This window comes from Hippocampus comes, unplaced genomic scaffold, assembly GCF_001891065.2.
Source record: "Hippocampus comes isolate QL1 unplaced genomic scaffold, H_comes_QL1_v1.1 scaffold230, whole genome shotgun sequence".
Lineage (NCBI taxonomy): Eukaryota > Metazoa > Chordata > Actinopteri > Syngnathiformes > Syngnathidae > Hippocampus > Hippocampus comes.
In genome coordinates, this window is record NW_017837215.1 from 250,240 (window position 1) to 267,257 (window position 17,018).

Consider the following 17,018-nt stretch of genomic DNA (forward strand, 5'->3'; position numbering starts at 1 on the left):
AAGTCTAACCTGGCAATCGAACTGGCCCCCAAAGCAATCCGTGTTTTCTCAGTATGCGGAATTCAAATTTCAAGGAAATCCCAGCCATGTCAAATTATGAGCCGAAAAGCCATTTATTCTGTCACCACACAGACATCTTTTAAAAGTGACTCTCCTGTTTAATTATTCATCGACTGACAAATTTTTCAAACAGCAAGAAAAATCCACAGTCGTGCAGCACTAACTCATGAATGACTGTTTATTTACCTGAATTATCATGAGTAAATTCAACTCGCATATTAAAATAGTGGACGGGAAAGTAAAAGCCTTGAGGAAAGTGTTACGAACCCGTTTGACCTTTTTTTTTTGGTTTTGTTTTTTTTTTTTTACAAATACTGTATGTGATGACATATGTGGATCCAACAGTAGCAAGGTGGTGAAGGGCGCGCACGCACTTCACTGTACATAATGCACGTGTGTGCGTGTAAGTGTGTGCGAGTCCTGCTTGTGGAGCGGAAGTCAAGAAGGGGGCGTGTCTGTCCCATTCACCCGGAGAAGTGAAAGTGCACGCATATTATTCACAATGGTTCTGCGTTTTCTTGCCAGCATGAGTGCTGAAAGGACCGTCGTGCATTCAACCCTTATTCATGACCTTGAGCAGAGTGGGGTTTCCCCATCGGGCATTGAAAGCACATTCAGTTTCAGGCATTAGAATGTTTTTCCAAAAATGTCAAAAGAAATTAACTCACCGTCTTTGAGTCTAATTCGTGGTGTTGCTGAGCTAAGACTTTTTCTACGCTGGCAGCATCTGTAAATGTAACAAACCCAAATCCTCTGCAAAGCAAAGACACAAACAACAACGGTGTCAAAGGGGCCTGCATGCAAAACCCAAAATAAATAACTTATGATTGTTCAGAATGCAAAACAAAACTACATTGCAGAGCACGTCATCTCGATTTGACCTCACTAGCGTCACAGTATTGTTTCTTGCAAAAACAGTCGCGGTTACAGTGCATGTGTTTATCATCCAGATTGCGGACGTCCTGTGGCAGAAACTGAAAGTGAGCACGCTATTCGCCACACTGTGCTGCAGTCACAAAGTCAATGTCAAATTGCATTCGGTCGCAGCTTTACGGCAGCGAGCATTTAAGCTTATCTGGCTCGCTGTGGAACCACACGCAGGCGCGCGCACATACACACATACAAACAGTGGATTAACCACGAAACAAAAGTAAAGCGATATCGCTGCGTGTGTCTGTGTGTGTGTGTGTGTGGGGGGGGCATTTCATTTACCTTGAGCGTTTCGTCGTGGGGTCTCGCATCACCATACATTCTCGTATCTCTCCAAATTTACTAAAATAGTCTCTAAGGCTGTCTGTGGAGAGAGGAAACACATCGGGTCATTAGAAAGACAACACACACGCGTTCGTCAATTTGAAAAAAAAATACACGCACGAACACACGCGCACACTCGCGCGTACACACACACACACACACACACACACACACACACACCCCCCCCCCTCCACCAGCAGCACCGCCGCGATGCGCATAGGGGTCGAATAGAGGACTTGAGACGGACGAAGATCGGGAATTACGTCGCACACACACCAGCTGAGACATCCCATACTGTGCACGCGTGCACGCATTCGCACGCCACCTCGGCGTCAACGGCCGCCGACACGCAGTCAGCAAACAACACGAAAACAACACGAAATACAAGGACAAGGGGGGAAACACTCTCACCTGGTGAGGTTTGCCAGCTGAGGCCACCGATGAACATTTTACTGTAAAAGGGAAACACAACACAAGTGAGTCCAGATGTCAGTTCGGCCATTTTGACGACTAACTACTTCTAAAAGCGACCAGAAAGGATAAATCGCGACCGATCGAGTCGTAATAAGTCTCGCTTGCTGTTCGAGAAAAGGGGGAGGACACTGGCGCTAAAAGCTCTCGAAAACTGCCCCTTGCAAGGCAGCGAGTGCGTGCCGTGTGGACGAATACAGCACGCCAGTCGAAGTCCTCTCCAAGATGTTGCAAACATGCACAAAACACGGCTTCAATTTAGCTCCAAGATTCTTACCCCGGGTCATGTTGTGAGTCATTTAGGCTTCCGGATGTGGCTTGACTCCCGTCTCCTTCCATAGCTGTTCCGAACTATCGGCTGGGACTACAGTAACAGTGACAGACACACAGACAGGCAGGAGATATGCAAAGCCCCGCTATGAGAATATTACTGAGCCGGGAACGACAGCGTCACACGTGGGATCAGCTCAGCCCCCTGCTCCCTCCTCCTCCTCCTCCTCTTCCTCCACCACCTCCCCTCCCCCCTCTCTCTCTCTCCCCCCCCTCTCTCTTTCTCTCTCTCTCTCTCTCTCTCTCTCTCTCTCTCTCTCTCTCTCTCTCTCTCTCTCTCTCTCTCTCTCTCTCTAAAGGGAAAGTCAACTCCAACGTTTTCTTGACAATAAGGGATTCTATGCGCACCCCAACAAGTGAAAACACACTACTCTGATTGATATTGCGTCTGTAGAACATGAATTAAGGGAGTAGCCAGATATTACTATTGTTATTTCTATTTATTTTGTTATTTGATTTTTTTCAATGGGGTGGGCAGGGTAAACCATCTCAGTCAAGGGTGTCCAAACATGCAGTCAGTGTGTCATTCCTTATCATCTGTCCAGACACTGTTGTTTTCAAAAAAAATTTTTGACGTGCTCCATTGCTTACCGCTGCACACTTCGATTTGCGCTCCCTGCCCTGACGCATTGGGTCTTGCGTCGCGTAGAGTGACGTCACAGGCAGTCATAACCGATTGGTATGTTTGGAGCTGTTCAGAGTCGAAAAATATTTTGATCGACTTGACTTGAATCCACCTATTTTCAATTGCTGGAAATTAGCGTTCTCCTGAAAAAGGAACCTGAAATAAAGTTTTTTTCCGGAATCGCGTACATGTCCATTCATTCGCGTTGAGTTTGGTGCTGTTTTATAGCTGCATCTCACTGTTCAGTGCAATTTGCAATTCCCCAGTGCCCAGTTTCCTCCTTGTCTCTCCCCCGAGGTCGACCGCCATTGATACAGCAACATTATTTTTGAAATTGTTTTCGTCGTAAATCTGCACACCACAGTTAATAAAGCAAAAGGTCTCATTCCACCTAAGGAGGGCGTTGAGCATAAAGAAATTTCTTTTTAATTTTGTTCTCGGGAAAATAGTATTTTTCTGTCTTAAGGTTCACGCTTGATCTAAACTGGACTTGGGAGCTTGTGGACTTGGACTCGGACTGTGTGACTTGTACACGATAAAGGCAGACTTGACTACAGCCCTGTATAAGGGGTGGCCAAAGAGTGACAAGAAGTGGGCATGACCCTGTCGCTCTGCCCCTGTGAATCAACCTTCCTCTTGTGTTAGCTTTCTGTTCTCTTCTGTTAATGATTCAGTTAAGCCATAAAATACCCATTTTTCTATCATCCAATTTGTTTCTTACCCCTTGGTTACATTCTTAGGCTTCCTTATGCATGAAATGATTGGTGGCCGCGTTCGTTTCTTTGAAGGCCATGTAAACGCACGCAAAACCCTGACTATGCTGCTATTGTTTTTTTTTTCTACCCTTTTCTAACCCGATACTGTGTCATCTAAACTGATCGGGTCACCTCTTGTCGAACAGGACATTGATTTGTGGCACTGATTTATGTTGATGTTTTGCCATTCGTGGTCTGTGTCTCACCGAGTGTCACGATGGTCGAGAGACTTCAGATTGAAGCAACTCAGTGAAGGTAGGGTACAGACTATTTCTCTGACTGTGTAAGTCTGCGCTCCCACTTTGAATAACGTTCCAGTGCACTTTTCCTGGTCGGAGGACTGAAAACTCCCAACTTCCCACTTTCCCGGAATGGAGCAGTACTTCCTTCTATATGTGAAATTTTATGTGGCCAAACCAGGAAAACAGGTTAGCAGACTCATAGTCTATGTTAGCATAAATACGGGCTGATGACATGGTGGTTTGAATCTAAACTTACTCAAATTATTTTTGGTACACCCTGAATTGCTCACCAGCCAATCGCAGCGCGCATAATGACAAACAAACATTCACACTCACACAGAAGGACAATTTAGTGTCTTCCATTCACATAACATGCATCTTTTTGGAACACAGGAAGAAACCGGAAAAGACTATCTGGAGAAAATCCACAGGGAGAACATGTCAAGACCACCCGGGAAGGCCGTACCCCGGATACAAACCCATAATTTCCTGTTGTATACCTGAGGACCTCCCATCGCACACTAATGTGCAACCGAACACCGATTGGGAATCACTGTTCCAACTACTAATGAACTAATAAAGTACAAATATATACATACCGTAAATCCCATGAATTACACGATCTGTGTGTAATACGCCCCCTGTCTCGTGAGGAGCGGAATCTGGACCCAGAAGCAGACCTGACACGGAAGTTGAAAAGCAAAAGACTTGATCTATTAAAATACAAAGTAACTACAGAGAGAAGGGCTGGATGAAGAAGACACGGAAGAAAGCTGACATTCTGACTGGGAGAAACCTCGACGTCCTGACATCGTGTTCACTGAGTAATCCGAGTTTACATAACTGTGAGACATCAAGCCTGTATGACAGAATAAAGGACCAAAGCATAAACGGGCCACAGCGAGTGCGTAACAACTGAAACATTAAGGAGGAACCAACAGTCACAAGAGTACCCTGAAAAAGGGCAGCATCCAATGCGGCAACTCCCGGTGCAATTCAGATCCGCCTCTTTACTGTAAAGAGCCATAAAAAAAAACAATCGCTGACAAATGTGCAATCGATACAGCATGGGTGGAAACTATGAACTGTCACATAATATAAGACTGAACTATACTTGAATTATCATACTTTATATTTAATCTGGCAATTTTAAGATCATTACGTCGTCAGCCTTTGTTGATGTAAATTAGAACAATCTCGATTGATTGATTTGTGGACGCGGCATGGAGGAATGTGAACCAGGGAGCATTAACAATGCCGACAGCAGATTCAGAGAAGCAAGATCCTCATCCGATACATTATTTAAGAGAGAGATTTAAAAAAAAAAAAAAAAAAATGTCGATACAAAATGATTCGTGTATTGTGCCAGGGTTAAAAAAAAAAAAAAAAAAACTCACGGTTACGTTTTTGTCTTTTCAGTTGTTATCATGAGTCAGTTTTGCAGTTTTTGGTAGCCAGTTCACAATGTCAACAAATCTGGGGGAACATGTTGTTTTGATAGCATAAGAGCCATGGAGGCCAACACGGACTGTTCAAACTGTTACACATTCGCTCTCACGGACAATTTATAATGTTCAACGAACCTAACGGGCATGTTTTTGTCCATGTCTAATTGGACACTGAGCATTGTCATCACTCTCACATGACAACGTTATATTTACGAGTAAACGACCATTGGCCACTCAAATATTCGGATGTTACAGATATCCTTCTACAGGCCCATATTTTTGAACATCTGATTTAAACAAGCACACGAGTCTAAAACAAGTGTGGCAGGGGAAAAAAAAAAACAACAACAAAAAAACAATTGAATCGCAACTAGATTTTAACAATACTGTAATTTAATGTTCGTCTAAGCAGCTTGCAATGCTGCTTTTACTGAATGATTTATGGTTGGTGAGTTTGAATTTTATGTTTCAGTCGGGTGCACGTGAACGCAGCTGCCAAATTTAAGCACGAACCATAAAATACATTCACACAACAAGCCTGTATTTATTAACCAAGCCGTGTACATGATGGAATTAAAACATGTTTACGTCAGTGAATCAATACAGCAAATCACTATTCGGTAATTCAAAAGTAGCCAACAATATAGAAGAAAGCAGAGTCTGCAAATGTTCCAAATCTTACCTACTCTTGGTTTGGAGGGTTAGCTGATTATCGGCGTAAGTCTCCTGAGCCATTAAACCTGTACACAAGCAGGTTTCAAGAGCACAAAAAGGTCCAAATCCTTTCTTCCGACCCTGAGGCATGGCCTTTCACATCTATATTCATTATGGAAGTGTTTTCCCACGGGGATTGATGCTGTATCCATACACATCAGGTTCTAATGTTCATCATGTCTGACTCATTTTTGGGCCATTTTCTCCATTCAAAATGTGTCAAAAAGGACAGATTGCTGTAATTAAGCATCCATTTTGGGGTGTGCACACTTATGCAACCACTTTTATGGCCATTAGTCTCTCTTCATTAGACAGATTTGTTTATTCTCCATGTTATTCATGGCAACAACGAGGCGCTCTAAAGCAGCCACGCCAGCACGAAGCCATGTCCACACGTTGGATGTCACGTTGAACTTTTATTTATTTATGATTTTACTTTATGTTAACTGTTTTGTTAAGCGCTTTGTTACAGCTGCCGCTGTTGTGAAAGCGCTATATAAATCAGCATGTATTGTATTGTATGTATTGTATTGTATTTATTGAAACCTTTTGCTCTTCCGCTTTTCCCTGCACTTACCACCGACAACGAGGTGCACATTATTTTCCGTATATAAACACAAACAAATATCTGAATTTGCCCCCCCAGAGTCTTTAACTGTGGTGTTGTTTTACATTGAGCTTCAGGCTCAATATGTTGTATATACACGGTGCAAGATTGTAACTAGTCCAGACGACTGGTGCGCAATCATAAATAAATGCTCGATATCTTTTCAATGTTTGGACTTAAACCTCCCAAGCTTCTGACTGAAATGTGACTACCGAGCCTTTACTATCGTTTGCATTCAGAGAACTTTTGGTGAATAGGCCTGTCTGTGAGGAACACTAGCAGAGAGGCTTCCTTATCTGGCCTGGCAGCATGTTTTTCAAACAATGACTTCGATAAAAACCCAAATGACAACACTTTTCGTGGGGGGGGGCATTTGAGTAGATATCTCTAGTCAGGTGGCCACATTGCAGCCGCCTGTGTCTTGAGGAAAAAAAAAAAAAAGCAATCGGTGGCTATTCAGTGAAGCACACATCAGTCAAAATGCATGAAAGTGTGAATTCCTGTGAGAAAGGGAAATCTACTTTTTGCTTTGTTGTTGCTCCCTGTCCTATTTGATGTTATTTTCCACAATTATTTAATAAAAAATTCCATGTTTAGCTTGACTAAGGGAGCAGCATGTTAGCTGTTCCGCTCAAATACGTCTCCGATTTTGCGATGGAGGTTGGCTTCTTCAATTTTCTTTTTTAAACATTGTTATCCCGGCCTTTCCATTCTGTGATTTTCGACAGCAGACAGCAAGGCAGACAAGTCAAATGTGACGGAAACGGCGCTCCAAGTGTGACGTCTCGTAATATTTGATTGAGGTTTTCAAGCTAGCAAAATGAAATCGACACCTCAACCAGCTAGCATGTCATACTTTAGCGGAATTTGAATGACTGCCCTTATTTCATAACAAGGTATGAGCAAAGATTCAATGATATTATATTATTAAGCCGTTGAAGGCTTTTTAAAAGGTCTTGGTGGGGAAAATATTCTTGGCACGAGGAATTCTACGAACCAATCTGTGTGGAACCATAGTGAAACATTTACAGTCATATTTTTGGAGCGCAAGGATTTTTGAAAGCATAGTTGTGTCAGTGTAAATGCATCCCCGCAGTTCAAAACCAAAAAGATGAACCTCTTTTCAAAAGGGGGGTGGGGGGGGGGGACCCGGCACGGAGAAGCGCTTGTAACTAATCGAGCCTTTGCATGAAAACTGGAGGATTTGAGGCTTTAGAGAGAAATAAAATTGATAGTGTGTGAAAGAGCTGAGAGGAGAAAGAAAGTGAGAGAAGCAGCAGAGTTATGAGATGGCGTTTTGGAGAGCAGGGCCTCCTATTTCCTGTTGCAGTAATCATTTTAAACCCTCGCAATATTCCCTTGACCTTGGCCAAATTGTTCTTGGATCACGTGTGGACGCCTCTCTCTGCACTTCTTCCTGCGTCGGATTTGTGCTTGAAACACAAAACTGCTGTTCATGAGATTTCACATTTATGACTGTAATTGTCATAATTGTTGCAGTTGCTCTCCACATTGTGCACACACTCCCATTTGTAACAATCCGATGTGGGGGGGCGGGGGGAGGGGTCTCCTTTCACTTCCACAAATTTGCTCAATTGCTTGGGATATTAATCCAACAGGATGTTATCAAAAGATTTTCTATTGATCACTCTGGATTGAGTCATCATGCTTTTCTCTGGAGGGTTTATTGGAGTGGGGGGGGGGGGGTTGGCTGTGAACCCGTGAAAGCTGCAGATGTGCACAAACTGTCTCCCTCTAGTGTCTTTTCCCCTCTGTTTAACTAAAGCGAGCGAGCCTCAGACTGCAGGGAGGAAGCCAGGCCGTAACATGCATAATTGACAGTCCTATTTCAGGAATTAGCCACCCACCAAACTGCAGTCTGTCAGCCCTTTTCATCTTGCTTAAAAAGCCCATTCTGGGCATAAATGATCAGTTGAAACTGGTGAAATGAATGCAAGATTCTTGTTTTCATCATCAACGTGTTTGTTTTACCAGAGGTGGTTATCATATGGCCACCTTTTGTTACGACAGAGAGACTATTTGAAGGCAGATCAGTGGAAAGGATGTTCTGGTGATAAATGATTTCTTTCATTATTCCTGCTTTAACTCCACAGATGAGTTAATTAAACTGTGCCAGGGGCTACACACTAACATTCCACATAGATGGGGCCACTGCGATATGCAGACATTTAATCACATTACTAAGAAATGAAAGTGTAATATTGATGTTGTGATGATAACCACGGGACCGGAAATGGGACTGATTGTCACTGTAAATACGACTTGTACAATTAATTGAATATCGATTACATACACTAATTAATTTTGCCAAACAAATGCTTGCGTAAATACTATGCAGCCAAAAGCATAATGGCTAATGACAAGCATGAAAATGACAACAAAAGTGTGATTTAAAAAAAAAAAATGCAACCAACCATGATGCGCATCAGTTTATTAGCCAGACATTATACTCTTCAGTACCTGACAAAGTTGCCGGTATCTACCTCCGTGTTCCTTTTCCATTATGTGTCAGAATGGGGAAGTCGCCGTCCTGAACTGACTGCACGATACACAATTGAGGGAAAAAAAATATAGAACTAAAACAACTTGGAAGAAAAACCAATGTAACGGTGCAGATTGTGTTTCACATCAGAGCTTTCCGCTTGATCTAAAATCTATATGACTCTAGGTGGGATCATGTTTCTCAACCAGAATAGCACTTAGGAGAGCACGGACCTCTGCCAAGGTTGAGCTGGTATTAATGGTGAGTTTGCTTTTTTAACTGCATTGTCATGACCAGCAGGTTAGGCGATGAACAGAATATATTCGGCCCAAAAAACGAGGCAGTCGATGATAATAATGAAGCGCTTTCTCTTTGAAGCCAAAAAAGCCTATTGCACATCGAGCGACGTAGCCGAAACCGAATGAACTGCCTCGCGGTGTGCTTGGTGCCGCAACGAGCTTTCAAGAGTGGGCGACGGTCAGTTGATGGTTTTGCAGTGATTCTAAATGCCGTCGGTGCGCGCCATTGTGACATCACAGAAGTCAGAGCCAATCAAAAACGTATGTCTCGATTTTTCGTGGGATGAGTGCGAGTTGCCAACTGAGTTTGAAGAGTTATTGATCTTTCATTATTGTTCATTTTTATTTCATTTTATTTCATTTTATTTTTACAGTTAGTTTTATATATATATATATATATATATATATCTCCCTAACGCCATTTGTAAAACGAGAAACACAACACATAAAAATGCAAATGAGAATGCATGCGCAGAGTAGCTCGTAAAAATGAATTACCCCCTTTCAGTGATACACCTCTGCCAAGAATACACGGTTGACCTCGCACTTTGAAGGAATCTCTCGTCAGTTATTAAATGTTCCCAAGCTATGGCACCGAATGGCACAACAAAAGTCAAACTTTCAGGTCATTTTTGCACATATGTGAGGATATATTATTTTTACGTAAAAAAATGTTCAGTAATATGTTTACGTGAAATGTGATTTGTTTCCCGTTGTATATTGACAGCCACCATGAGATTGAGATTGGTATTTGTTTTCAAATCAAATGATGAACATGTCATTTGGACCTTGTATTAAAAAAGCATTTAGATGTGAGACTCTTTAGGCCAATGCTGTTCAATTACGAGCGGATGACGATGACATCATTTACCTGCTCCACTGGGCCAGGAGATAAGTACATGCCCCCGCTGCTCCCACCAAGCCTCGGGAGTCTCTGATGACTCCAGCAAGAGCGTTTGCGCCGCACATGATGGAGGACGCTGTTCAAGCCCCGCGATCCTGTCACCTGTACAGAAGGCAGCGGGAGGGCCGAGGTGCATGTCGACATTTTGGAGAGCTCTGTCGAGTATAGCTTCATTGAGAGAGGAAATGTAAAACACTGTTATAGGAGGTCTCAAATGTTTTTGTTTTGTTTTGTTTTTTAGTAAAATGTTTTAAATTCTTGTGCAATTGTGCTTTTGTTCTGTCTGCAAAATCTATTCAAATTACAGTAATGTGACATTATTCATGAATCTGGATGTTACTAAAAGAAACACATATTATCCCCCCAATTTTATATATATATTACTTCTGCTAGTCTTTTCTATCATTTCTATTACATTTTCCCCTCTTACTGATGACCACCATGCATTCTTGTCTGATACTGCAAAAAAAATAAAAGACCTTAACACTGACCTTGCCTTGTCTGCGCCATCGAGACAAGAAGCGAGATCCACAGAACACCCCCCCACACCCCCCGACACCCCCCACCCCCAACTATGCTGAAGGGTTGAATTTTGCCTGTCTCATCAGTCTCTCGGCTTCGGCTGGTATACGCCTTGTTATTTCCGAATTCCTACACATTCCCTTTTCAGTTGATCAGCACCCAGATGGGAAAACATTGCTCTTGGCTGAAAGAGACGGCGAGCCACTTGGCATATAGACGCAAGCTGTCAATACAGATTAGCTTTTATCAGATAAACTTTATGTGCAACATTGGAGCGTCCTTTGGTTGGGTAACAGCCTGATTTGGGGTCACGATTGATCGTGTGACTGTGCGGGTGGGTCAAAGCGGGTACAAAATGCTTGTTATTGTGTTTAATATGACAAGATGATGGCCCACTATAATAATGATAAAAGGTAAACAGCAATGCACCTTTTAGAGGTCAATACGAGGGAAGAAGAATTTTGAAAAATAATCTAATTGTAATTTTTTTCCCCTGAATATTGCAATTGCACTTTAATATGTAATTATTTTATATCTTATCTAGTAATTTTAACAAAAACCAGCAATAAATGAATCTGTGTTACAATAAACAATATCAGCCATGCGACCCCTCCGGGTGTGAGCGACTTGGCCACCAGGCGGCAGCATAATACAATTGTTAAAAAAAAAAAAAAAAAACGAAGAAGAGCTTGACTGATCTACTGTATGTGACTCAGTAATCTACAGTAATATTTGTCTTTTTCTCAGAAGATAAAGATCATATGCCCAAGAGTGTTGTTATGCGTTAAAATATCTGTTCCTGAAAGCGTTATAACACCACCACATAGATGCTATGCAATATGATGCTAATGCCGTTTCCCATTATGGATTAGCATTAAGCTAGCTGACTTAAAGACTTAAAGTTATGAGGTTGTTTACACACAACAAATACACAACTTGTAACTCCTTGTCTTATGTTTAGCTGGACACTGAACTTCAAGTGGGAGTGACATTAAACGAGGGGAAGGCTCTTTTTTGGAGAGGAGTTTGGAATGCCAAACTCCTGCTTGATAAATCAAAGGAAAATTCCAGATGAAAGTCACATCTCAAACAACTCCCAAGGCGTGTTGCTTGTATCTCAAGGGACCGCTGTAATTAGATTTTATTTAGATCTTTCCCATACTGTTGTTTGCAAAGGCTCAAAGAAACTATTCAAAATTAAATTTGTAATACAAGGTGTCATCACAATATTTGATAACTCCGTTTTGTAAGCAAAAATGCATTCCATTGTTTTCTGAACGTGGCCCTCAAAAGCAAAAGATTGGACTCCCCTGGTTTCAAGGGCCATTTAGATGCATTTACCACAGAATGGGGAATAGTGCACCTAAGAGAAAAGTGTAGTTGTGTTCCCCTTCAGTAATGCTTTTCTTTTCACCACACGTGGTGGGTGATGCGTGTCATAGTTGCATGCTGTGAAATTTGAAGGGATTCTTTGAATAGAATCAAACATTAAAAGGGCAGCGGGCTGTATTACGTGCAAAGGCGTAAAGCGTAATAGTCACTGTAAAAGGAAAGAGTCAGTCCACTCCTACATAGCAAACAAGCCCAGGCTGAGAGATGAAGAGGGGGAGGCAATGGCAGCAGCAAATGATACAAGCCTTCTACACCTTGTCAGTTATTAGGAGAAGAGAAATCTGACACAACTTTGTGTTGTCTGGAAAAAGCAAAATAATTGGCTAGTATGAGGCAGCAATACCTCCTACAGTACACTACTTTGAAGAGACTGTCATAAAGTTCTGAAGCTAAAAGCAGCTGTGGAAATGAAATACGAATTAGAAAAAATATATATACTGTATTCACAAATTTGTCATGGAGGTGCATATTTTTGAGGTTGAAAAATGCATGAATTTGAATGCGAGATCATTATGGCTGATTGCATTTCTCCACAGCAACTGTAGTGTATTTGTTAGTGGCATATTGTGGAGAAGTACAAACCGTAAAAAGATGCAACTAAAACATAACTTCCATCTTATTTCACAGCAATAGAATGGTTTTTGCCTTTGACGAATTACTTTCTGCAGAGAAATGTCGAACGTTCCAATCTTACATGATAGAACCATCTGTTAAGAAATAAAAATATGCTCGTAGTTGGACCTCTCAGTACACTTCAGGGCCGCCTTACAATCGTGAGCCGACAGGCATTATGAGATGGTTACGCCGGTCAAGGACTACATTTTTTTTAATCAGAGATGAATCTAAACTTTTCACAACAACAATAATAACGATAACAACAACACCAACATTGGTAGCTCCATGCTACAAATACGAACGTATTTGTATGTTCGAACCTACTTGCTTGAACGTACTTGTGAGTACATTTGAACATATTTAAAACATGCTTGAATGTAATATTTTTATTCCACATTTACAGCTCCACGCTCCCATGAGTAAGTCAACAATGTTAGTCATTTTATTTTAAGGTTTTGGCCTTATATTTAAAAGTGTTCCTGAGTCCCTCACTGACTAAAAAAAGTCTTGCCTCAGCTAAAGGAAATCAAGCAAAGTATGATGCTGTTACCACCATAATTAACCGTGGGCAATATAATCTTCAGATGTTGTTTATGCACCAAGCATCCCTTTTTTTTTTCTTCAAAATATAACCAGGCCTCAAACGTGTTCATTTTCAATAGCTGCTGTATTTGTTCATTTTGCAACCATTTTTCAGAAAACAAACGACCTTAAATTTGAGTTATTGCGCTATGATTACCTTTCAAAGATGTGTTTGGAGTAGGTAGTTGTCAACTGTGATTAAGTGTGAAAAAAGGCCTGACTGGGATTAATGCTTTTATGCTTAGTTAGTATGCTTACTCAGGGGAGATGTAGTTGCTGAATAATTCATCATCGTGTTGTAGAATAAAAACACCACGTCCGAATGTATAAGGTGCAGCACAACAAGGTCTCCGGGAAAAGAGGTTTTGACACAAAAGTGACAAAACAAAGAATTCGGATTTGTGCATAATTTTATTTGGAGACACACACTACTCGATGCAATGTTGTTTTTTAAAATAATAATAATAAATCTACCGACTGCTAGGTCAGCTACATTCATCTGCATCAACAAAAACGATGGATGAACATCCTGAATACTCTGCAGCAAATTACGACGATGTTAATCATTCCTGGCAGTTTGTTCAAACGTATTCGTGAACCGCAATTGTACACGCTGCGACTACAAAAGACTGGAAAAGTTAAATAAGCCCAAAAAAATCATTTCAGCTTTTTTAAATAAACGGTAATAATGAAGTTAAAATATAATAAATCCTAATCATGAGATATTTGAGGATCTATTGATTGAAGGCCGAGCCTTCAAAGCTGCATTCAGCTTTCAACGTAGAACTTGAATGTAGAGTGCCATCATGTGCCCAAATCTGTCCATTGCAAGACACTTAACTTTGGAATTAACTGTTGGTCCTTTTCAGGGGAAGCTCATAAAAAGCAAAGCAACATGTAGGGAATTCACGAAATACCCGCAGCATATTTACAGTCCACTTCTCAAAAATTCACTTTGACGTTTTTTTTTTCCCCTCCGTGAATCCAATTCCCAACGTTGATCTGAAAAATAAAGTCCCTAGTAGTAGTTTTGTAATCTTTCTGAAACGTCCCAAGTTGCTACAAGATGTCACCAAACATAAACACTAACTGGTATCAAAGATAGAATTCGAAGTGACATATATCAAGCGAGAAACAATATTTCCATATTGTGTTGAAGCGACAGAGTTTTCGCTGTACTGTATGCACGTGCACACTTTATTAAAAAGGAAAATCACGATATTATTGACATTAAACTGTTTTGGAACTATGGTTTGTGGTCTATTCATAGTTTAAACTTTTAATATAAGTACTTTTATTGTTCTTTCCCCATTTTCGGTCAGTCTATTTCGTTTCCCTCCGGCAACATGCAAGGCAGTCTTGGTACTGCAGTGGTGCAGTTTGGGGTTTTTTTTTTCTCACCAGAAATTCGTTCATGGACAGATACTTTGTGGACGGTGGGAGATGAGATTGGGGGGGCTGGATTGGGATTGTTAACGTCAATAAATATTCCCACCCAGGTGTTTACATTGCATTGGGTCTCGTACATGCTAAAAGTCTGTTTACATGTGTAATGTTAGCTTCGTGTCAACCAGGCTTCAGAGACGTTGAGGCAGGGTGAGAGAAAGGAGCCCGAAGGTGACCGGAAGAAAGGGTGAGAAGAAGTTAGTCTGACCAATGTTGTCGACACAACCGGACGACGAGGCATCATCCTTCCGAAGAGTGCTTGTCTTCTTTACCTGGATAGTGGTGCTTTCTGTTGCAAAGAAGTAGTTAGTTACCTTCACTGGTCTTTTTGTCATGACTCGAGTTGTTCCTGTGAACGAGAAACCAGGTGGGGTTTTGTTAGCAACACTATGGAAATGGACGTGCGGTCTACGATCTGCAGAAACTGAAGCCTTCGCGGAGTCCTGGGGGGACACTCGTGTGCTCTCCACCACCAGAGGAATACTGAGGGAGGTTAAGTTCCATCGTCCTGTCTTTAACCCGCCGCAGATCGGTTGAGGGCGACAGGGGCAGCCCAAGACGAGAGCGGGGGTACGTTGCACCCAGGATAGGAGGTAGGTCACGTCAGCCCCCAGGTGGCAGGCCCAAGGGTTGTTGCCCAGCGTGAGAACCCGAAGCGACGTCATCTTATCAAACACCCCGAAGGGGAACTCGGAAAGGCGGTTGGCGTGGAGGTAGAAGAAGGATAAATTGGGAAGTCGGTCCAGCGATCCCGGCAGTACTTGCACAAGTGAATTGTGGGAGATGTCGATGATCTCCAGGCGTGCGGGCATGTTGGTCGGAAAAGTCCAGAGGTGATTGTAGCTCAAATTGAGTGTACACAAATTGATCAGCGTATTGTTAATGAAAACGGTCCTCTCTAGCTTGTTGTCGGAGAGGTCAAGCACCCTCAAGTTCCACTGGTGGACCGTATCGTTCTTGTCCAAAAGGAGGATTCGGTTGGAGGCGGCGCGGAGTTGCCAAAGGGAACGAGGCAAGCGCTCAGGCAGGCGGCTCAGGCGGTTGTGCGAAATATCGAGGACGCGCAGGTGCGTGTAGGGGGCGAGCGCGCCGTCCAGGTTCTGAAGTCGGTTGTGGGACAAGTCGAGGGAGCGCAGGTCGCGCCGGAGGCCGTCGGGCAGTTCTCGCAGGGCCCTCCGTGAGCAGTCCACGTCCCTGTGGCTGCGGCCGCAGGAGCAGGCGGCGGGGCACGCGGCCAGGGCTCGTAACCCAAGCAACAAGACAAGCAGGAGCTCCAGAGGGGCCTCATTAGGGGACAGATTCTGCAGTGCACGCCTGCTTGGAGAAAGAGAGGGAGAGCGGCGTATTATGGTTTGTCTTACGCAGCATCTTCACCTCAGGAGAGGATGCTGTGTAAGTAAGATTGATGCTTGCAGTGTGGACTGCGAATATGGATAATTTATATACTGTACATCGACTCCCTGGTAGCAAACTACGGGTTGGAGGCCACTGCTCTGAACAGCACTGGAGCTGCCCCTCTCTCACGCTGGGGTTGTTTGCACACACACATTCTTGCAGCCCACAGCATTGTTTGCCGGTAAATACCATCACGTTGTATGTCAATTTAATGCCGGAGGAAATTCTCCTGTCAGGTTACATCGCATTCTAAATCCATTCAGGTTCAATTATTTCTTTTGGTACAGAACTGTATTGCTCTTTTCTATTTTAACCCTTTTCAGGGACAGCGGCGACGACATCGGAAGGCTGATCATGATATCAGGTTACAGGGGGCATGAAAGGGTTAAAGAATGCTACTGATGAGAAAAATGAGATTTGTACATCAAATCTTTCAGAAAACTATTTCCTGTATTTAAGAGCAATGTTCATGTTCAAAGTGTCATACTGTGCATAATGTTAGAGTGGCCTACAATAATACATATCAGGAGGTAGCTGGAGAACTTTTTTTCTTTTGAGGCGTTTGACAACCATTGAAATAAACAATCGCATTTAAATGAATTGAATGGCGCAGCATCAAATGCTTTTTAAAAATCGTAATCAAAGTGCATTTCGAGTTTCCAGCCTGTGTAGAATTAGACACAAAGGATTTCGCTGTTCAACCTGTCAATCTGAGATATACACAAATGACGACATTGAATTTTAAAAAAACTGACATATCAGCTGACTTTCAGGCAAAACATAACTTCTGTTATGCGAACTCAATATGCTTTTTTTTTGGGGGGGGGGGGAGGTAGAACCAACAACGGTGTGGA

The 17,018-nt window shown here is 42.4% G+C and overlaps 2 protein-coding genes across 3 annotated transcripts in view; both read right to left on the reverse strand.

The window, feature by feature from the left end:
- The window catches only part of LOC109508953 (RNA-binding protein Musashi homolog 2), a 228,647-nt gene extending 223,997 nt beyond the window's left edge, over positions 1-4,650 (reverse strand). The window contains exons 1-5 of one of the 2 annotated variants that reach the window (XM_019858878.1): positions 4,337-4,650; positions 2,063-2,149; positions 1,726-1,766; positions 1,273-1,354; positions 729-813 (exon numbers count right to left, since the gene is read on the reverse strand). In XM_019858878.1, coding sequence (XP_019714437.1) covers positions 729-813; positions 1,273-1,354; positions 1,726-1,766; positions 2,063-2,124 — 270 coding nt within the window. In that variant the 5' untranslated portion in view covers positions 2,125-2,149; positions 4,337-4,650. Of the gene's footprint in view, positions 1-728; positions 814-1,272; positions 1,355-1,725; positions 1,767-2,062; positions 2,301-4,336 lie in introns of those variants that run through there. The other variant, XM_019858880.1, reaches the window with a different exon arrangement.
- A 10,068-nt stretch (positions 4,651-14,718) lies between these two features.
- omgb (oligodendrocyte myelin glycoprotein b) overlaps positions 14,719-17,018 on the reverse strand; it is a 3,055-nt gene continuing 755 nt past the window's right edge. The window contains exon 2 of the mRNA XM_019858874.1: positions 14,719-16,083. Coding sequence (XP_019714433.1) covers positions 14,901-16,083 — 1,183 coding nt within the window. The 3' untranslated portion in view covers positions 14,719-14,900. The remainder of the gene's footprint in view (positions 16,084-17,018) is intronic.